Raw genomic sequence first — 21,992 nt, 5'->3', positions numbered from 1 at the left:
TTGGGAAACTGGGTTAAAGGCAAGGGTTGCCCCTAGCAACGGGCCTCCATGTAAAATGGCTCCCCACGCTAGACCCCTCTGTTCTCTCTCTCCCTCTCTCACTCACACACAGAACTGTGAATGAATATATACTGTTAATTATGAATAAAGCCACAGTAACTTTAATAGCTTTATAACAGGTTTAAAAGTTGTTTGTGCTTGCACAGGATGTAAATCTGTATAATGTATTTATGAGATGCTCAGTGTTCATGGTCAATATACATCAATATACATTTTGTTGACGTTCTTGTAAAAATGGCTTTCTTTTCTTTGTCTTTTCTTTTAGACACAGCGTCGCTCATCACAGCTAGAGGATCTGGAGAGCTCTGGAAATGACCTGTATGATGATGAGGACTATTTCTCTGGTTCAGGCTCAGGTGGTAAGTGTTTGTGGTAACTCTTTACAATAACAGTACATGAATAATCATGCACTAATACCTGAATTAATATTTATTTCAGTATGAACTAATGATGAGTTAAGGCATGTACTAATCATGATTTCAATTTGTTTATATAATTTGCCGTAAGCAGCTGTGTACACAAACATCATGGGATGGCGCTGGATTACTTTCACTGATCCTCCTTATCGAACGTAGAAAGACGTACTAATAATAAACACCAGTAATTTCATCTCAGCCCGTTTTGCGTCATTCTCCATCCATTTCTCTTCAAACCCCCAGAGCATGTACTAGTACTACATTGGGATTTGAAGAGAATGACATGATAATGATTCATGATAAATGATTCATCACATGATTTCATAAGACTCATTTAGTAGTTAAGGTTAGCACTTCATTAGTTCGTGATTAGTACATGCCTTAACTCATCATTAATTCATATTTAAGTATTAATTCAAGTATTAGTGCATGATTATTCATGTACTGTTATTGTAAAGTGTTACCATGCGTGTGTGTGTGTATGTGTGTGTGTGTGTGCCGGCAGAATGTTACTTCTTTATCAATTTGCATTAATACACCAGAACATCTTGTGGGAAAGTCCCCAAAGGTTTTTATTACAGTATTTTCTAGTAAAGAAAACCAAATGCATTAATACAGTTAATTCGTTCCTGTTCTCCCTTTAATGGAACGAAAATTCTCTCCAAAACAGAATTGTCTGATGAGATTGGAAAATAGTGATGTATGAAGTGGGTGAGACTGGCAGGAGCTTTGACTCTGCTGCTATGGAAGCAAGAGGTCAAAAGGGTTATTCTATTAAGGAGATAATAAATAATTTTTATGCAGTTTCTTTTGATTATTATTTGTAATTAACAGGAGTCATCAACTGGCAGACTGTGCTCCATATGCAGACCCAGCAGCGTATTTAAGCGGACCAAACCAAGTAAAAATACAAGAGGAGAGCTGCTAAATATGCAAATAAACGCCATAGTTCTGTGACACTAGTTTTCTAAATAAGGCGATAACGTAAAAAACATTTAAAGGCATTTAAAGACGAATGGTCAGAGATGTATGTGTTTTTTCTCCCCCCGTCTCATCTGTTCAGAATCCATGGTAGTAGTCAAATTGGCAACATGAAGAACCACTATGAAATCACTTCAAAATGTCTTATTTAACACGAATCAGTAATGGTTAAGTATTAAAATTATTTATAAACAAAGAAGTTGGCTTCTTTGTAAACAAAGAATTTTATGTAACTGTATCTATTGGCACCCAGTCCACGGTGTCTCCCGCCTAGTGCCCCAAATCCCCTGGGATAGGCTCCAGGCTCCCCTGTGAACTTGCGGAGGATAAGCGGTAAAGAAGATGGATGTATGGATGGTAACTGTACCTTTTAGTCAAGATTGTCATTGCTAAGTCCTAGACCAGGTCTAGCCGAGATCAGGTCAAGACCGAGTCTTAAAGGGGTCGAGGCAAGAAAGCAAGAGTCAAGATTGAGATTGACCATCAAATCCTTTTCGAGGCCAAGCCTTAAGTTCATTTGTGTATTGCACCAATTACTGTTTGATGGACAGCCTAAAAATAGCTCCATATCTACTCCTGTTCTGAACACTACGAACATTCCAGGCTCTCAGGCTTCACCAGAAACACTTCTGACAAAGCATAAACCAGGCATTAGGGTTAAATTCTAGTATGAGGATTAGCAATCTGTCATTCCACACAAATGTTATCACATTAAACAAATCTAATCCCCACAAGGAGAGCACAATACAGTCACTATATATGTGTGAGAAAATGAGTTTGTGACAGTAGGGCAGCAAATCTGGATGAGTGTGAATTGATAGTTGGGCAGCTGTCTTATTTAAAAGTCCTATTTGGACTCAGTTCCTGCACCAGCTGGTATGACTCGCTCAACACCTTTTCGTCTCCCTAGATCCCCCCACACACATGCACACGCACATGCACAACACCCTTTCCCCATGTACTTATAAGGATTTCAGCCCTCACACTGTAAAACCACACACTAGCATCAAAATATCCTACCTTATATCTTTCATCTGGCTCTATGCTTTCCTATAAGAGCTCACTGAGTGTGCATCTTTTTGTGCGATCACCTGATCTGCAGACTGTAATCAGATTTCTGTAAATAAGATCATGCAGTCATTTGGAGTCTGGGCATAGCTGTTTGTGTGTGTGTGTGTGTGTGTGTGTGTGTGTATATACACACTGTAGGTCATTATGTATTCATGTTTAGATTACAGTGTGCCAGAGTTAGTGATAAATGTTGTGTGCTGTGATGGAGATGCTCAAATTGCTCAACATAATTTTTCAAGAACTACACTGTAACCTCACCGGAAATTTTATCAAGATATCATATCACACATTAAAGTAGTGAATATTGATTCTTTCTCTCTCTCTCGGTCTCTCTCTCTCGGTCTCTCTCTGTCTCTCTCTCTCTCTAGACTCAGTGATGGAGACAGGCTCCATGTCTTTCACCACAACAGAGCCCCTCCCACTTTCAACCACACAGGCCACTGGACCCGCCCCTTCTGCCTCACCCGCTGCAGAGCCCAGCAACCCCCTGGTGATAGAAACAGAGAGGGAGAGTGGTATGGATATTGAGAGGGACCTGGAGCCAGAGATTGAGAAAAAGAGAGCGCAGCAGAATGAGCACGAGCAGGAAATGGAGAGAGTGCGGGAAAGAGAGAGAGAGCGAGAGAAGGAGATAGAGCGAGAGAGGGAGAGAGAGAGGGAGAGAGAACGTGAACGTGAAAGAGAACGTGAACGTGAAAAAGAGAGAGAGAGGGCAAGAAGTACAATTGCACCCAGAGTCCCCTTTGTTCCAATGAAAACCACAGACTCTGTTAGGATTGTGAACGAGACCTTCATTCCCAGTGAGGATATGTACGTCCTTGGCACCGCAGAAGAAGAAGAAGATGGTATGTTCAGTACCACGGAAACCTACCCCTTCGAATCACTCACAGAGGACCCTGTCACAGATGACATCACAACCACTGAAGCGGCTCCCACCACTATTGCTTCCACTACAGCTATGTCAATCACGACTCCTGCCACACCAAGCACTGCCCCTCCGCGATCACGAAAACCTCAAATGATGCCCAGTATTACTCCTCCACGATCACGGAAACCCCAAGCCACTCCCAGCCGAGCCACACCCACTGAAAGTACACGTCCAGTGCCAGCCTCTACAGTGCAGGTAACAACGCAGTGCTATAAAGAGCCATCAGTTTATTCATTTTTTCATTATTACAGTGAGACACCCATTATATTTAGGAAAGGGAAAAAAATAACATCAGCCCATTGATATTAAAATAATACAAATAAAAAAAGAAAGAAAGCATTCGTAGGGTTTTCATATGAAAGAAGCAGCATGTTGCCAATTTCTGAGCGCAGTCTCATGAGAACAAGTAATCAGAAGAATGCACCATATCTAACAACTTAATATGATTTGTTTAGATTTGTGTTGTTACAAATACTGAAGCAAAAACTAATAATATTCACAGCCACCAGCAGATAAGAACTTGTACAAATGTTTAATCTAGTGCCATTTGGGACTTATATAAGAATTTACAGCAAATTTGACTAAATCTCAAAGTCTGTAGAGATTTCTGATTGTAAATTTAATTGATTTTTCATATTTTGTGTTTTTTCATCAGGTAAAAACTCCAGACGCAGAAATAAATAATGAAGTTTCAGTTGTTGGTCCCAGTGGGGACTCTGGGATCCGAGAGGAGGAAGGGCAACAAGGAAATGAAGTGGGACGTGGCAAAGGTGCATCAGATGTTGGGGCGGAGCCTGATTTGACTGGAAACACAATAGATACAGGAAGTTCAGCTGCTCAGCTTCCTCAGAAAAACATCTTGGAAAGGAAAGAAGTTTTGATAGGTGAGAAAACATGCTAATTGATTATATTTAAAACAAGCTAAAGAATGCCTGCTTTTGCATATGGAGTATGTAGAGAACCATCTGGTGTTCTCAAACTCACAGTTGTTGCAAGGTAATTTGAAATGTAGTTGAATTATGGTGATGTGACATTTTTTCCTCATGTTTATTTCTTCCTTTCTCTGTTTGACTTTGTATTCTCACCGTCTTGGTTCTCATTATGCCTCCACCATCTAGTGTTTTCAGGGTGACTGCGCTTCTGTCTGAGATTCTAGTTAACATGATATCTCAAAGTGGTTGAATGTTTGTAGGATTTATGTGGGATTATCGCCAACAGATGCACTGATTCGATTTTGGAATTGATCCAAACAAGTCTTGGTCACAGTAAGGTCAAATGTCAGAAGTATTTTTTACTTCAATAGCTTCCTGCCTGTTTTAATTATATTATAAGGGTATTTAAGGTGTACAAATTAGTAACAAGAAGGAATACACTTGTTGGCAATGGAGGCATCGCTGCCGAGCTGTACTCGTTTGTATTCTGTTTGCCTTCTCAGTGATCACGTTATTGCCATGTAGCCATTACGTCCTTGGATTTTTATGTAATTAGGATGATCATGTGCAAAAACAGTTAAGTATTAATCAGAATAGATCATTACTGCTTGTAAGCTATATGTAGATGATCATAATTATGTCTTCACAGTAATTTACTGACTTGTGCTTATGGTGAACCTTCCTGTCATATATTTTCATGTATTTTATATTTCAATCATGTATTATCATGCTATAAAGTCATTCTCGAAAATATATATGCCTCTGAATCTAACATCTAGTACCTTACATTAATATCTGTGATATTTTTGGAAACCATTTAGTGACACTCTTATAGAGCATTCTTGCTTCATCAACCTCACAATGAGACGGTGTCTCCACTGGAGATGTTCTTATCCCCCTGGGGAGAACACACTCTGAACTAATCCCATTCTTTCCATTTCTCCCTTCATTTGCCTCTCTTTGTCCCTCTTGTTTGGAACATCAGCTCTTCCATCATTTATAATTATTAGGTGCTTTTTGGCTTTGTATTTACAGATCACTTGATCTGGGTACAACTACTGCTTTATAGTTAAGAGTTAGGAGCAGTCTTTTATTTTTTTATTTTTATTTTTATACATTTGTGAGGTAATACATGAATCTCAAAGACACCTCAAAGCCATGCAAGAAATATTGGGAAAGGAACTAGAATGCATAATGCTTAATTCTTAGGCATACTTACTCACCTGTCCTTAACTCAGTCAGATTACATTGCTTGGAGTTGGATTGAAAGGTTTGTCCAGTAAAACCCACAATCGACAGTTCATGTGAAAGAAGTGTGTACAGCAGTCACAGCTGCTTTGAGAGGTCTTTTTGAAGAACATATTCACTCACTGGCTGATTTATTTTATTTTATTGGTACATCTGCCTGGTAGCTACATTTATTGACCATTTTATTAGCTAAATGTAACATATAGGTGCACTTTTTAGGCATTCAACTAACCTGGTCCATCACTGGGACCACCATGGGAACTCTACTGCATACCAGTCACTGTTGTGCTGGGAATTGTCTACTAAAAAAATATTTGTTCAGCAGTGGTCTCTTTTAATGAATGGATAAGGTACAGGGGAGCTGCACATAGCATCAGATGTCTACAAACTGTGTACCTACAAACATTCCTGTATAGTTGATGAATTTACCATTGCCAATGAGGGCCAATGAGTATAGCTAAAGGTAAGTACCTAATATACTGGCTACTGAGTTTAGTTTATTATTTTCTTTTAATAAGTGTGATATTTAATTCCTCAAAATGAAGCTGGCTAGTTTTTCATATGTTAATTTATTGCAAAGAGACAAAATTATGTCGCAGCCATCCATAGCCAGGAATCTAGGGAGCAAAACTCTCTTCCTAAGTGGGAGGAATGGCATATACCCTCTCCCTTGTCAATCAGGGCAACACTAACCAATCATGGGCATCTACATCATGAGTTCATTTGTGCAGAAGAGGTCAGATAACACTTTCCTCCAAGTGTGTTACGCCGCCCTGTGACACAGCATGAGTAGCAGTTTGAAAAGATCCGGTAGCTGGCTTCATGGGAGGAAGCACTTTAGCTTTCAACCACCCCCGTTGGTAGCTGTCATGTGATAGCTGAGAGCTGGCTAGTGGGTGGGAATTGGCAGATGACCAAATTAGGGAGGGAAAAATGGAGGGGGGAAAGGTGCACGACATAAGTGAAGTTATGGCATAACTGACATTTGGGTTGAAAGATCATGCCTGGTCATGCCAACTTTTTCCTAATTAATTTCCTATAAATTCCCATCTTTGTCTTTCTCTTTCCATACCCTCTCAGAGTTCTCCCCATTACAGTTCTATAATCACTCTCCATGACATTTAGTTAAAAGCATGGACTGCACTTGCAGCTGTACCGTAGGATAGATTGAAATTGAAGTATTATCATGTAAAAGTATAATATGTAGAATTGGTGAAAAGGATTAAGTGTACAACATCAAAACCACTGTAAAATCTATTGTATATGCTCTAATTAGTAATAAGATTCTTTTTTCTCTCCCTATGTTTCTCTAGCGGTGATTGTTGGAGGTGTAGTTGGTGCACTCTTTGCTGCATTCCTGGTCATGTTACTTGTATATCGGATGAAAAAGAAGGATGAAGGCAGCTACACTCTGGAAGAACCCAAACAAGCCACAGTCACTTATCAGAAACCAGACAAGCAGGAGGAATTCTATGCCTAAAATCCACACACACTTCTTTTTTTTTGCATCCCTCCATCCTTCTAGTCTCTTCTCCCTCTGACCCTCCTTTCTTCCTGTCATTTCTATCTCTGTTTTTTCCTGACTCCCTCCTTTCTCCATGAGAGTGCCTGCCACTCTGCGGACTTGGGACTTTGTTTTGAGTGGGGAAAAAGATCATAAAAAAATTAAAAAGAGAAAAAAAAAGGCTTCGGACAGAATTTTGCAGACCTGCTAGGGAGGGATAGGGATGCCATACATACAAAAAAAGAATTTTTTTTTTTTTTTTTTAAAGTACATGTTGCTATTGATATGTTTAAGATTGTTGTTCTATAAAATTATGACATAAAACCTTTTGTAAAGACACATGTTCTATAAATGCACAATATTCCTCTCCAGCTGAGCATGGAAGTCAGGAAGCATGACCGAGGGAGTGAGGAAGGAAAAAAGGACAGAGAAGGTCATGGTGGGACAGAGAGGGTCAAGGGAAAGGAATCAGAAAGATAAGACAGAAAGAGAGAGACGTGGAGAAGGAATTTTGAGACCGTGCTATTCTGAAAAGGTCGTGCTTCTGTCACAAGGGTCGCGTTGTGCCTTCCATTCCCCTGGTGCTAGAAGCTGAGCATGACCACAGAATGGTGTGTGTGTGTGCATGTGTGCTTGAGTGTGTGTGTGTGTGTGTGTGTGTGTGTGTGTGAGAGAGAGAGAGAGAGAGAGAGAGAGAGAGAGAGAGAGAGACTGAGACTGAGGTGTCATGAAGTTGCCATCTCTGAACTTAGTAAGGCCAGTCACACGCGCGCGCGCGCACACACACACACACACACACACACACACACACACACACACACTAACACATGGTGTAACTCCCTCTGCTGGTGAGAGTGTATGTCAGCAAGGCTGGCCTCAATGACTGTAGAACTATATCTTTCGAGCAGGAGGCTGAAAAATGTTAATGATTAACACAGCACATAAACATTAAGGAAACATTTACTGTTTGCTGTGATGGTGCGCATGCAAAGAAACAGGAGTAGCTATTTCTCTGTTCTGTACAAAGACAATTAGTTATCAATAGTAAAAAATAATCAGTAATATATCAGCAGTTCTGAATGGATGGTAAGAGATGATAATATTAGTAGTGAAGGATATCTATTTAGCTGTGCAGTAAAAGTTTTACTGGTGTAAATATCAACTCTTTCTTTTCGATTTCAGTTTATCATGCTTTTAATTATGGCTTTTACATAATAAATATCTGTGTGCGCACACACACACATACATATATCACTTTGGAAATATCAGTCCCAGTGTGTCAGCAAACTAAATAGGGGTTTTATTGAACATAACAGACCCTTACTTCATTCAGATCCATTACTTCAGTCAAAAAAATAAACATTCCTCATGTTTTCAGTATTTTAATGATGTTTTATCAGGTAAAAAGCACAAGCTCACAAGAATGTGTCTCACTTTCTCATTGAAACTCACACACCACCATATTCACACACAATACTACACTTTTAGATGTCCAGTGGTCCTGTCCTTCTTAATGATATAAGAGTTAGAAGGTGTGTCGTGTGTCATTGGGACAGGGATGTCCACAAATCAGGATGTGTTTTGGTCATATTTAAAGCCAAGAAGTACGGAGAAAATTCAGTTTAAGGTATTATGTTGAAAAAAACAAAAACCCCAGGACCTATTTTGAGATTCCAGAGAAGTTTGTCAGAGTTTGTCCGGTTGTTTTTGATTATGTTGCAACATTGTGTCCAAGTGCTGTACATCGAGGTCAATAAAAACGAAATGGCTGCGCAGTTAGAGTTAGGTAAAAGTGCATGATGTAGCAATAATGCAGCTATTAACATCGACACACCCATAATGCTGTCACCCTCCAGTGCTGCTGAGGGAGAATGTACACACGCTCTCATGCAGATTTCCACTGCCTGGCCTTATTGTAACCTTAACAAACGCTGTAGTCACCTGTATGTGGCGTTACATTTTTATCACATATCATTCCATGTGTTACAGCTGTGGGTGCCATGAGCGAGACCATAGCACAACATAAGAGTACCGAGTGGCATTTAAGATGTCCCTCACTGCCCACTGTAGCAAATCACTGATAGGTAAACTAACTAATTCATAACATATCACTATGAGGGGATATGAACAAGACAGGGCTATGACTCGAATAGACTGCACTGAACCACATTTCGTAACACAACCTACCCATTTTATATGTACACGACAGAGCTGTAATACTTCAACAATTGAGTTCCATCAGTAGAGCACACAAGGACTCAGATCATGGAAAGCTTCTGCACTCATTTAAAGCAGGGGTGTCAGACAACACAGCGTAGATCAACATTATTTCTTACTCAGTTCATCATTTAATCACCTTCATTAGTTAAATCTGGCGTACAAAAAGAGTGAAAACACGAATATAGCTGTTACCCCCTGGATTACAGTCTGACCCCCTGATTTAAAGGCTGTGGGGAAAAAAACTTGGGTGGTGTTGCAAGCATGTGAGGTGGATGTACATCTATCAAAGATTGTAAAATCTCACCAGTGCACCTGTAGCTTGAATATTTTTAATATTATAATCTAATCTGTATGATCATGTCATGCCTGTGTGTGCATGTATGTACCCATACGCTGACTGAAATGTATCTGCCCAATGTTTTTTTTCCTCTTCAACTTTTCTTCCATCATGATGGGGTTTGTTCATGGAGTAGGATTTATTCAGTTAGCAGAATAATTTAAGCTAGAAGGCAAGACACTCCAATACAAATATTTTATGGGTAAAATGGTTGCACTAACTGGGATTTCTCACTTCATAAAATAACCTCCCAGACACCTCCTACTACTGTCATTAGAACTAATTACTGTAAAACACACACACACACACACACACACACACATTACAAAGTGTGCTTTCTAAATAGATCCTTGAGAAATTCCTTGACCACATATACACCATGCACCTTTTGTGATTTAGTGCACTAACAATATCATCACACAGTCTCAGTAAACACTCATAAATAGTAATAAGTTTGCCTTCACAATCAGTATGATCACTAGTTCAATTTTATAGAAATACTCAAGCCGACATTTTATCATACTTCAGGGATCAAGATGTTTTGATTGTTCACATTTTAAATCATATGTAGCTATTTCCAGCATGGCTACAAGCTTACAATGGCTTACAAGGATACAAAAAAAGACATGCACTCAATTTCACTGAGTATATATATATATATATATATATATATATATATATATATATATATATATATATATATATATATATATATATATATATACTGACACAACACAAATGCACACGCCTCCCAACACACACCTTGTTCACTTGGGAATGTCTGGTGGTCACTGTGTGTTAAACCTGAATGGATTTGTCTCAGTGGAATTTTGTTTGGTTGACTCCTGTTTTCCCTGCCATCTACCTTGACCTGTCACTTTCTACCCATGGCCAAATAAAAGGCAGGCCTTCCTGTGTTTGTGTGCCAATCACAGGCCAGCATGGTTTTGATGTGAAGGTTGCCCATTGTGTTTTATACGTGCGCATTTTAAAGAACAGAGGTTTTTATTTCTCCTCATTTGGTTTGTGTATATGGGGGCGACATTCTGTCACTAATATGCCACTCTGTTCTAAATAAAAGTCCTGATTGGGTACTTGTGTGTCTCTTTTGTTTATTAAGTGGTTGTATATCATGCTACTTTCTGTTCAATGCAGAAGAACAGTGTCAGAGTGTCAGATTTCAAGAACCATAGCGCTGGATAGTGTGACTACACATACTTGTTTCAACTCTTCCATTAACTATTGTCATTATGGGGTATTGTGTGTAGAATTTTGAGAAAAATAATGAATTTAATCCATTGTGGAATAAGGCTGTAACATAACAAAATGTGGAAAAGTGAAGCACTGTGAATACTTTCCGGATGCACACATATACCATCCAACTTCTTTTCATGACTCCTTTTCAGGGTCACGGGGGAACCTGGAGCCTATCCCAGGAAGCATTGGGCACAAGGCGGGGTACACCCTGGACAGGGTGCCAGTCCATCACAGGGCACACTCACATACCCATTCGCAGGAAGCCCCCACGGCATGGTTTCAACATGCAAACTCCACACACACACGGCCCCAGCGGGAATCAAACCCCAGACCCTGGAGGCGTGAGGCGAACGTGCTAACCACTAAGCCACCTCAAAAGAAAAAATGTGACTCAGACTTAAACATAGAGGCTAAACATATTATACCATTAGCAGCCATGTATCCTGTTATAGGTTTACAGCCAAATGTTGGACCTTTCTGCTGAGACAACAAACAGACCTACAAAGAAAAATCCAAGAAGGCGTAAGTAATTATTATGAAATGATAAGCTTCCTGTAGGGGCAATGTTTAAAAATTTAGTAAATTACTATTGATTATTGTAATGACCGTAAATTAACACTTAGTTAGCTATAGAAATCCCAACATGTAGCTTTCTTGCTAGCTCGGACGCTCATCCAAGAGCATCCTTGTCTCAGAACATCTTAGTTATGACAGATTGCCAGCAACTTCTGCAACTTCTGCATATGTTGATCCAATTTCTTTTATCTGATCTTTTAAGAAAACAGAATAAGATTCCAGAGTTCATCAGAGAAAAGAGCTTGTAAAATGGTCTATTTGTAGTCTAGTTCCAGGTCAACTCTTCATGCTGAAATGCACTGCAGTGTCAATTTTTTCATATTTGGATTCATGAATATTTGACGATTAAAAATGAGACAATGTTCTATTAAAAAAATGATGAAAAACAAATTAATTGATTTCCTATTCTAGTGTGTGCAAGGAAAAATGAAAAAATAAATAAATAAATAAATCCTTGTTGAATGAACACAGCATACATAGACACTGTGCCCCTACAGGACCAACATTTGACATGGAAATGAAATAGCTGAACTTCTAAATATAAAAAAAAAAATATATTTAAAAAGTTCAGATAAACTAAAAATAGGAAAATTGTCCTGACAGTTAAAACTGTATTCATAAATCTAATCTATTCTAATACACACAGTGTCGGTTTCTTTAGGAATATCTAGTACCTACAATTACGAGCCATTTTATTAGGTACAAGTACCATATAGGTGTACATTATTGGTACACAATTACTTAGTCTACCCCATCCATCAATGGAAAGGGACTACCATAGGACCACTACTGACCAGATATTATTTGGGTCAAGGATTACTCTCAGCATAGGGATTTTGACGTGGTGTGTGTTTCACCGGAATGAATCACTGTTTGAGTGTCACTGATGTTCTGAGAGTAGTGCATTACTAAAATAACATCTGGTCAGTGGTGGTTCTTATCCACTGGTAACTTGTACACTAAAACAGCTGGGCTACAAATAGACCATTTTACAACCTCTTTTCTCTGGTAAACTCTGGAATTTTATTCTGTTTTCATAAAAGATAAGATTAAATAAATTGGATCAAAGTATGCAGAAGTTGCAGGCAATCTGTCATAACTAAGATGTTCTGAGATAAGGATGCTCTTGGATGAGTGTCCAAAGAGGATTTGTGTCTGACTGCAACCTAGAGACAGACATAGGTTTTAATTAGGGAATGAATTAGGGAAAGATTCAGTCAAAAAAAACTTGAGTGTTGGTGTTAAGGTGTATTGTGCTAGCAAGAAAGCTACATGTTGGCATTTCTATAGCTAACTAAGCAGTCATGCTGAGTGTACAACGCTTCATTAAGCTTTAAAAAATAATTTCATAAACTCATCCTTCTGTTCTTTTCTATCACCTCTCTCTCTCTCTCTCTCTCTCTCTCTCTCACACACACACACACACACACACACTCTCACTCTCACTCTCTCTCTCTCTCTCTCTCTCACACACACACACACACACACACACACACACACTCTCTCTCTCTCACACACACACACACACTCTCTCTCTCTCTCTCTCTCTCTCTCTCTCTCTCTCTCACTCACTCACACTCTCTCTCTCTCTCTCACTCACTCACTCACGCTCTCACACACACACACACACACACACACACACACACGCCTCAGAGACGCGCGAGATGACGCTTGTGGACAATGGTGCGCGTCATTAACTGGTCACGTGACGAAACGTTCTCAGCTGTTTCCGTTTAATTGAAATGAACCCGCACTAATTACCTGATTTAGATTGAGCTTTGTCGTTTAACTGGCACTTTTGGCTCTAAGCTAATTCAAACACGTAGTTTGAGTTAGAGGTCTTTTGCGCAACAAGATGGCTGAGGACTCTCTGTTTGCTAGTGATTACGGTGCGTAAATTAACCTAAATTAGGCTACACAAACGGTTTAATAATTGCATAATTGGAGGGTAATGAGTAATTGTTAGCTGGGAGGAAGTTCAGTAGTCGTTAGCCATTCGGTTTTTGAAAAAAGAGGTTTTCCAAACAAGGTTTTACCACTTCTAGGTTCAGCCTAAATGAATGTTTAGACAGTATTTTATCTATAAAACATGGTTTGTTTTTCAGCCTGTGAAACTGGTGTTTTGCGTTTTTTAGTTTACGACCATTTCGGCCTAGTTTCTACTTTTATGATTAGTTAGAACAACAGATAACACAAAACCCCAGTCATATTTCAGATTATTTTCATCCCATGGCGTTTAATGTTAGACTAAAGTTAAAGCTATAGTAAAATTTAACTAGGTCTAATGGCGTGTGCAGATTTCTGTTCTTGGGTTTACACCATATGAAGGGTAGGCCTATGAAAAAATAACAGAATACCTGCTTCATTCATTTGTACAAAACGTACAGCCACATAGTGCCAGTACTGCACTGACTTTCTAGTTTCTCAAGAAATTTGGTCTAAATAATAATAATAATAATAATAATAATAATAATAATAATAATAATAATCTAGCTCATTAGAGATGCAGGGCTCATTGCATCTGCCTGAATTGCACATGACTGTACACTCAGAGATGTGATGTGATGTGATATCAGGGTGCAGTGCTAATTGTTGTCTTCCCATAACTGCAAACTTTTGATCAAGGGTTATTATTGGGCCATCAGTCTAGCTCAACAATGAACCATGTCCTTTGTTTACAGGCAGCCCGTGTCCTTTATGTGAGGAGGAATGTGAGAAACATTGTCTGGCCCTCGGAGTCAATGAACAACAAAGAAATATAGATGAAGCAGAGCAAAAAAGAGACCATAAAATTGGTTCTATAGATGAAGAGAAAAAAGAAGAGGGAACCGAAATGGCAGAAAGGGTGGCAAAAGTATTTGTTGATACGGATGATGAATATAATCATGAAGAAGGTGTGGAGTTTGAAATGGGTGAAAGTAAAGTCGAAATGACAGAGAAGAATAAAAGCAAGTGTGACAATGGAAAAGGGAATGATGTGAGTGGTGATCTGGGCCCTCCACCACAGGAGCAGAAGAGTGTCCAACAGCTGGACACCAGTGACCCAGTAAATCTGTTGATGGTGTGTGAGGAGTCTGTTGAGAGCAGTGTGAACGAGGAGCTTCTGCTGTGTCCTGCCAAGTCTTTATCCTTTTCACAGACCTCCTTGATATCTTCTCCTCCTCCTTCCCAGAATCCTCTACCTCTCACACTCCCATCTAGCAATCACTCTGTGTTTCAGCTACAAACGCAGCCAGTGGTTCAGACCCAGAGCTCAGTGCCCATGCCAATGCCCCAGGTTTCCTGTTTGACCAAGCGTGCATATGAGAGCAGCCCCTCTGTGGAGCCCAAAACACTCACCCATTCTGGGCAGCTGGAGGTGACGCTGCAGCAGGTGTACACCACACGCCGGTACACCCGCTTCACCAGCAGGTCTGCATCATTAAACTCAATACATCCAGAGACCAGCGCCCAGCCCTTACCGTGTGTCAGCAACACATCTCTACTGGTACCAGCCCCCAAAAAGAAAACGCGAACCTCCTACAGCACTGGTGAGTGAGTGTGTAATTTCACTAATTTTCACACAATACGAGAACCTTGTGGGGTGGCACATGGCTTGTGGACTTGTATGAGGCAAAGCTACCCCATGTTTCAACGTTCTACCTGGGTCCACATGGGTTATCTCCAGGTTTCCTCCCAAAAGCATCCTGATGGTTGGAATGGCAATATAAATTGCTCAAAGTGTGACTGAATGTAAGTGTATGATGCCTTGCAAACAGGATTGTTCAACAGAGTTGCACCCAGTGTTCCCAGCTCTGCATCCACCACAACATGGCGAAACTAAAAACGTGGTTACTGAAAATTCATGAACAGCTTATGTGTTTATAGATCAGTTGGAGGAGCTAGAGAGGATGTTTCAAGATGATCATTATCCGGATGCAGACAAGCGGAAAGAGATTGCAACATCAGTTGGTGTCACACCCCAGAGAGTCATGGTTAGTCCTGTGTCTCGTTTCCAGACCTCTCGTTCTTCTTTTGATGAAAGACATGTGCAAATTGATCAAATAATGGCACTGTGCACATGTTCTTTCTCAGGTATGGTTTCAGAATCGTCGTGCCAAATGGCGTAAAACCTCTAAAATGACAACAAGAAAGCCTCCAGTGACCCGGACCCAGGCACCTGCCCAAGTCCCAGTCCACAGGTTTTTCTTTTGAAACACCATCACCTCTCACAGTATACATTTTTCAGTGTTGACTGTGTTTTGTATTTACCTGTTTTGTAGGCCTCCTATTTTCACAGGTTCTGCAATTGCATCCCAACCCCCCCAAACTGGAAACACACTCCCTCCTTACAGTACACTGCTCCCCAGCTGCTCAAGCCCACCAGGTCTCTCCCACATGTACACCATGTATACTGCATAGATATATTCAGATAGCTCTGATTGATTGATTGATTTATTGATTGACATCTGATTTGATTGGGAAAGACTTTCTGAATGTTTAAATATAAAAAAGAAATGCATTTTCCAGTTAAATTCAAGCTACATTTTAATGTCTCAAATTTGATTCCAAGGCAGGTTTTTGCAAATCAAATCAAATTGGACTTTTTCCCTCAAATTTGTGACAAAAACAAGATGGATGAAAAGCATGTCATGCCAAACATAAAATATTTATAAAATATATGTAAAGTATACATAAAAAGGTTTACAAATTTTGAAAGGATGTTGCTCAACTGTAGTGAAACCAACCTCCTTAGTTAATATCACTGTTGTCTGTTCTGTTTGTTATAAACTGGGACTTGACATTTTACTTGTGTAAAAGTTCCATGTTCGTTTCACCTGGCCTGCACTACCTGCTGTACACATGCTGTCTGCTTGTCACAGGAAACAATTTGAACATGTGAGCAAATGCAACTATAATCTGGAATTTCCCAGTGGAATTCCCTTTAGAGTTTTATATATACATTCACTGAGCACTTTATTAGGAACACCTGTACTTCTTTAATCAGCCAATTGCGTGGCAGAAGTGTAATGCATAAAATCATGCATATATGGGCTAGCAGCTTCGGGTAATGTTCATCAACCATCAGAATTTGATCTGTGATTTTTGACCGTGGCATGATTGTTGGTGCCAGATGGACTGGTTTGAGTATGTCTATAACTGCTGATCTCCTGGGTTTTTTGTCTCTAGAGTTTACTCAGTGGTGCAATATAGAAAAAACATCCAGTGAGTGGCGGTTCTGTGGATGGGAATGCCTTATGGTCACACTGGTTCAAGCTGACAACGGCTACAATAACTCGGATAACCACTCTGTACAACTGTGGAGAGCAGAAAAGTATCTCGGAATGCACAACATGCCGAACCTTGAGGCGGATGGGCAGAAGACCATGTCGGGTCCCACCTCTGTCAGCCAACAACTGGAAAAACGTAGCCTGGTGTGATGAATCTTGTTTTCTGCTGAGGAACTCAGATGGTAGAATTTGACAACAGCAGCATGAATCCATGCACCCAACCTGCTTTCTGTCAACAGTCCAAGCTGGTGGAGGTGGTGTAATGGTGTGGGGAATGTTGGTACGTTAATGCCAATCAATCATCGCTTGAATGCCACAGCCTATTTGAGTATTGTTGCCGATGATGTGCCACAATTTACCATCTTCTAATAGCTACTTCCAGCATGATAATGCACCGTGTCAATAAGCAAATGTCCTCTCAAACTCATTTCATGGACATGACAATGAGTTCAGTCTACTTCAGTGGCCTTTCTGTGCACCTGAAAAATTTGCAGGAATTGCATGATGCAGTCATGTCAACATGGAAAGGAATGTTTCCAACATCTGTTTTAAGAGCAAAGGGAGGCCCTACTCCGTATTAGTATAACATTCCTAATAAAGTGCCCAGTGAATGTATGTATATTTCCTGTCATCTCGAGCCAATCTGGCCATTTTCCTCAGATCTCTTTATCAACAAGGGTTTCCACCCACAGAACTGTCGCTTACTTGTTTTGTTTTTCTCACCATTCTGTGTGGACTGTAGAGACTGTTGGGTGTGATATTCCCAGGAGATCAGCCATTTTTGAAATACTCAAACCAGCCTATCTGGCTTCAACAATCATGCCATGGATAAAGTCACACCTTTTCCCCATTCTGAGATGTGATGTGAACATTAATGGAAGCTCTTGACCTGTATCTACGTGATATTGTGCTGCTGCCAAATGATTGGCTAGTTAGATTACTGCATAAATGAGCAGGTTTACAGGTGAATGTCTATTAAAGTGAATGTTGGGTGTGTATGTATATGTAAACCGATGCGCCATAATATTAAAACCACCTGCCTAATATTGTGTAGGCCCCCCTTGTGCTGCCAAAACAGCTCTGACCTGTCAAGACATGGACTCTAGAGCTCTGATTGATTGAGATCTGGGGAATTGGGGTCAGTTCCTTGAACTTTGTCATGTTCTTCAAACCATTCCTGTACAATTTTTGCAGTGTAGCAGGGTGCATTATCCTACTGAAAGAGGCCACTGCCATTAGGGAATACCGTTGCTATGAAGGGATGTAAAGGGGTCTGCAACAATGTTTAGGTAGGTGGTACGTGTCAAAGTAAAATCCACATAAATGCCTGGATCCAAGGTTTCCCAGCAGATCGTTGGCCAGAGCATCACACTGTCTCTGCCGGCTTGCTTCTTCCCATAATGCATCCTGGTATTATCTCTTACCCAGGTAAGTGACGCACACGCACCTGGCCGTCCACATAAAGTAAAAGAAAATGTGATCAGATCAGATAGGCTAGCCTCACTCCCCACCCGCATCAATGAGCCTTGGGTGCCCATGCCTCTGTTACTGGTTCACTGGTTGTCCTTCCTTGGACCACTTTTGGTAGGTACTACATACCAGGAACACCCCACAAGACCTGCTATTTTGGAGATGCTCTGACCCAGGTGCCTTCCATCATGATTTAGCTCTTGTCAGAGTCACCCAGATCCTTACGTTTGTACATTATTCCTGCTTCCAACACATCAACTTCGAGAACTGACTGTTCACTTGCTGCTTGATGTATGCCACCCCATTACAGGTGCCATTGCAATGAGGTAATCAATGTTATTTAATTCGCCTGTCTGTGGTTTCAATGTTATGGCTGATTGTGTGTGTGTGTGTGTGTGTAATTTTGTGTAATTGTTTTGTCTTTTGCTTTGTCTACAATGAGTGTGTGCTGAAAATATTTTCTATTCATAAACATTTATATCCATATTTGAATTGTGTATCCATGTTACAGGCTTTGTGGATATGGCAGCTACTGTGTCTCAGGGGTGTGCAGGGGACTATAAGCATCCCCTCATGCAGAGTCCCCCACCTCTGCGCCGTGCCTCACTACCCTTCTTTGCTGCATTCAACCCCCCTACACACACGCTGTCTATACTGCTGGACACACCAGAGCACTGTGAGCCTCAGTCCTTCAGCATGCCGACTGAAAGTGGGTGAGTGCCAGCATCAGCAGCTGCATAACCCTCATACACCACTAGAGGGCAAACTACCACACAGCTCCCTCATTTGCAAGAAACATTGAATGTTGGGATCATTTTTAATAAATAACATGATGCAAGTAAAGTTTCTTGCTTTTTCATGGTAGATTACAAAAATAAACAAGAATTTATTGTATTACAGGTTTAACTATGATTCTGTGGACTCTTCAACTAAATATGAGTCTGTTGCTGGAAACACTCAGTCATACCAGCTCATGACATACCCCCAACAGTCCAGCACATTATTGCCTCAACAACCTGACACTCTCCTTCCCCAACAAAATAATAACGTACATCCACAGCAGCCGAACGCACTATTGCCACAATACTCACGAATATCATACCTCACCCCATCTCCGTATCTGACCCCTAACTCAAGTGAAGGCACTGCCACTTCCTGTATGCCCCTGAACCCAGGAACCAGTAGCAGCCTGCTACCCTGCACCAATGGAGGACATGCCTATTTCCACTGCCAAAACGGTAGCCAGGTTCTACTTCAGCCTGGGCTACAGGGTAAGAAAAGCGCATGTGTACACATGCATTTGCTCTGCTAAAGGTTCTTTTGTGATAAAGTTGTCTGTTTTTTGCTTGTGTGCACAGCACTGCAGACATACCCATGGACTGGTGACATGTACGGTCATTCAGTTCAGGTTCCTCACGCAGTCCTAAAGCCCCAGTTCTCATCCCATGGTCGTGAGAGCCACTATTCATCTCTGCTCCAGCCCCAGTCTTACATCACACCTCAGGGGGCATCATGCCCTAGCCTGGCTAAACCTGCCACCCCTGACCCCTTGCTCGCCAGTGTCAAAACAGAGCTGGAGGAAACCGGACACAGTCAGCCAGTCAGAGTTAGCGAGGCAGAGACCATTTTCCATTGTGACTTCTCACCCATTCACTTTTGACAGGTGTGTGCAAATGTGTGTCTGTGAGCTAAAGAGTGCTGAGTACTTTAAAGGATCTATATGGTGCTAAATTGTTTGTCCCCCCCCAGCACTGCATTGAATAAAACAGAAAATGCCATGATTGCTGCTTTTGCATACCATGTAATAAAGGGTAATAGACCATTGGCTGTAATAAGTCTACATCTAAGTAATACACAACTTTGTACTTTGTAGAGTACTATACTGTAATGTACCAGGCTGCAAATAAATCCCTAAATGTTCCCCAAAGAAAATTCTGCATTATACTGTTTATATTTGGGTGCACAGTACATTTCTCTAGATTTGCACATTGGGACAAAAAATCTGGAGGAGCAGGAGGTTTTTACTCATGCCAGTGGTAGTTTGAGGTTAGACATGATGCTCACATAGAAAGGCTATGTTAATGGTAAAATTGGAGTGTCTTCGATGCAATGTTCACATGGTGTGCTATTGTGTACCATGTTCATTCATTGATCTTCTGTAAATGCTTTATCCTGGTTTGGGTTGCCATAGTTGAATTTAATAATCTATTTTCATTCATTTATTCATCTTCAGTAACCATTTTGTACTGGTCATCGTTGCAGTGGATTCCTGGGAACACTGCGTGTGAGGTGAGAATACACCCTTGGTGAGACACCAGTCCATCTCGGGGCACCATGCACGTACACTGTTTGGAAAATAGAGCAAAGTTTATTCGAAAAGATTTCAGGCAAGTTAGAATAAAATAAGACCTGGACCTATTGTACCAGGAGTGGTACAATAATTATTATTGTACCAGGAGTGGTACAATAATTATTATTGTACCAGAGCTGTATATGCAGGGAAGGGCACTCCAAAAATTTATATAGAATATATAGACATGATTTTTGGAATTAAACGCTTGGGATGTATTTCACAGAAACTCAGGAACAACACAAATGTTAAAAAAAAAAAAAAGAAAAAGAAAAAAAAAAAAGTAGCAGATTTGAATGCTTGACCCTGATCTACTTGCTCACTGAGAAGGTTTATATATATATATATATATATATATATATATATATATATATATATATATATATATATATATATATATATATATATATATATATATATATATATATATATATATTTATTTATTTATTTTAATATAAGTTTGTTATATTACTAAAACAAACACTGCTTTCATGTGTCTCTACATAGAGCATGTGAGAGTTCTGAGAAGTCACACAATTGTGTGGTTATGTGTGGGCGTGTTCCTGTGTGAAATGACTTCCTGTTGTGTGTTTCAGGGCCAGCAGCACTAACAGGAAATTGAGAGTCTGCAGTCTGTTTGTTTCTGTACTTTTTGTGTTTTGTTGTTGTTGTTGTTGTTGTTAACTGCAGACTTTAATAAAGTGCCCTACGTCTCTTATTAGTTCAGCTTGCGTTTTTTCATTTGATGAGTATGTCAATGGCCTTTCATGGGCCAACTGAAAGTAAACATGTCAAACTAGACCTTTTCTGTGTTTATATTTGAGTTCTGTCAGTATTTGAAATGAAGGAAGTGGCATGAGCATCATGTATTCACTAGAGGGCTCTGTTTCACCAAAATGTATTAATTATGTCAAGGTTGATCAGGTTAAATATTGTTTTCTCAGTACAGTTTCAAGGTTTTTGCAAGTATTAGCTTGAGCACTTATGTTTTTATTGAAGACATTAAATTTTATATTTACATTACAACTATTACTGAAGTTTCACAACCTTTGAGACCACAACAGTGCTCTTAATACTACTTTGGGTAGATCAGACTAATCTAGTATATATTGTCTTTATATGTGAAAACTAGGGTTTATGCGAACTTTATTCATATTAAGTTCAGACAGTCTTGAATCCTTTTAAAACCATTTGCAACTATTTTATTGAGATCATGTAGAGAACACTAGTAGAGCACTATTATAGAATAATCCTACAATATTGAAAAGATTAATGACCTAATTCTCAAAGTCCTGTAGCATAGAAGTCATCATGAAGTTGTAAAACTGATTTAACTTTAGTTGTTAAAGTTTTACATTCTCTTATGTGTTTC

At 39.9% G+C, this 21,992-nt stretch overlaps 2 protein-coding genes across 3 annotated transcripts in view; both read left to right on the top strand.

Moving 5' to 3' along the window:
* The window catches only part of sdc3 (syndecan 3), a 36,219-nt gene extending 25,428 nt beyond the window's left edge, over positions 1-10,791 (top strand). Inside the window, exons 2-5 of the mRNA XM_017454263.3 lie at positions 326-419; positions 2,897-3,651; positions 4,112-4,340; positions 6,950-10,791. Coding sequence (XP_017309752.1) covers positions 326-419; positions 2,897-3,651; positions 4,112-4,340; positions 6,950-7,116 — 1,245 coding nt within the window. The 3' untranslated portion in view covers positions 7,117-10,791. The remainder of the gene's footprint in view (positions 1-325; positions 420-2,896; positions 3,652-4,111; positions 4,341-6,949) is intronic.
* Positions 10,792-13,272: 2,481 nt separating this feature from the next.
* On the top strand, positions 13,273-21,341 carry LOC108256949 (uncharacterized). 2 transcript variants are annotated; one of them, XM_017454260.3, is made up of 10 exons: positions 13,273-13,419; positions 14,212-15,060; positions 15,398-15,504; positions 15,605-15,711; positions 15,793-15,896; positions 18,782-18,983; positions 19,171-19,541; positions 19,629-19,933; positions 20,533-20,559; positions 21,217-21,341. In XM_017454260.3, exons 1-8 carry the CDS (start codon positions 13,386-13,388, stop codon positions 19,928-19,930), a joined length of 2,076 nt encoding a protein of 691 aa, XP_017309749.1. In that variant the 5' UTR covers positions 13,273-13,385; the 3' UTR covers positions 19,931-19,933; positions 20,533-20,559; positions 21,217-21,341. The 2 variants fall into 2 exon arrangements, 1 of the variants encoding a protein (XP_017309749.1); XR_001810371.3 differs by having other exon boundaries at positions 13,274-13,419; positions 20,504-20,559.
* Positions 21,342-21,992: the final 651 nt, after the last annotated feature.

This window comes from Ictalurus punctatus, chromosome 24, assembly GCF_001660625.3.
Source record: "Ictalurus punctatus breed USDA103 chromosome 24, Coco_2.0, whole genome shotgun sequence".
Lineage (NCBI taxonomy): Eukaryota > Metazoa > Chordata > Actinopteri > Siluriformes > Ictaluridae > Ictalurus > Ictalurus punctatus.
This window is presented reverse-complemented; position numbering and strand designations above follow the sequence as displayed.

What these genes read in the sequence shown, in the direction of transcription:
- LOC108256949 (XM_017454260.3), top strand. Translation starts at nt 13,386, where the DNA reads ATGGCTGAGGACTCTCTGTTTGCTAGTGATTACG. An exon ending in GCGAACCTCCTACAGCACTG is followed by an intron (nt 15,061 to 15,397) that starts GTGAGTGAGTGT and finishes ATGTGTTTATAG; the next exon opens with ATCAGTTGGAGGAGCTAGAG. An exon ending in GCCCAAGTCCCAGTCCACAG is followed by an intron (nt 15,712 to 15,792) that starts GTTTTTCTTTTG and finishes CCTGTTTTGTAG; the next exon opens with GCCTCCTATTTTCACAGGTT.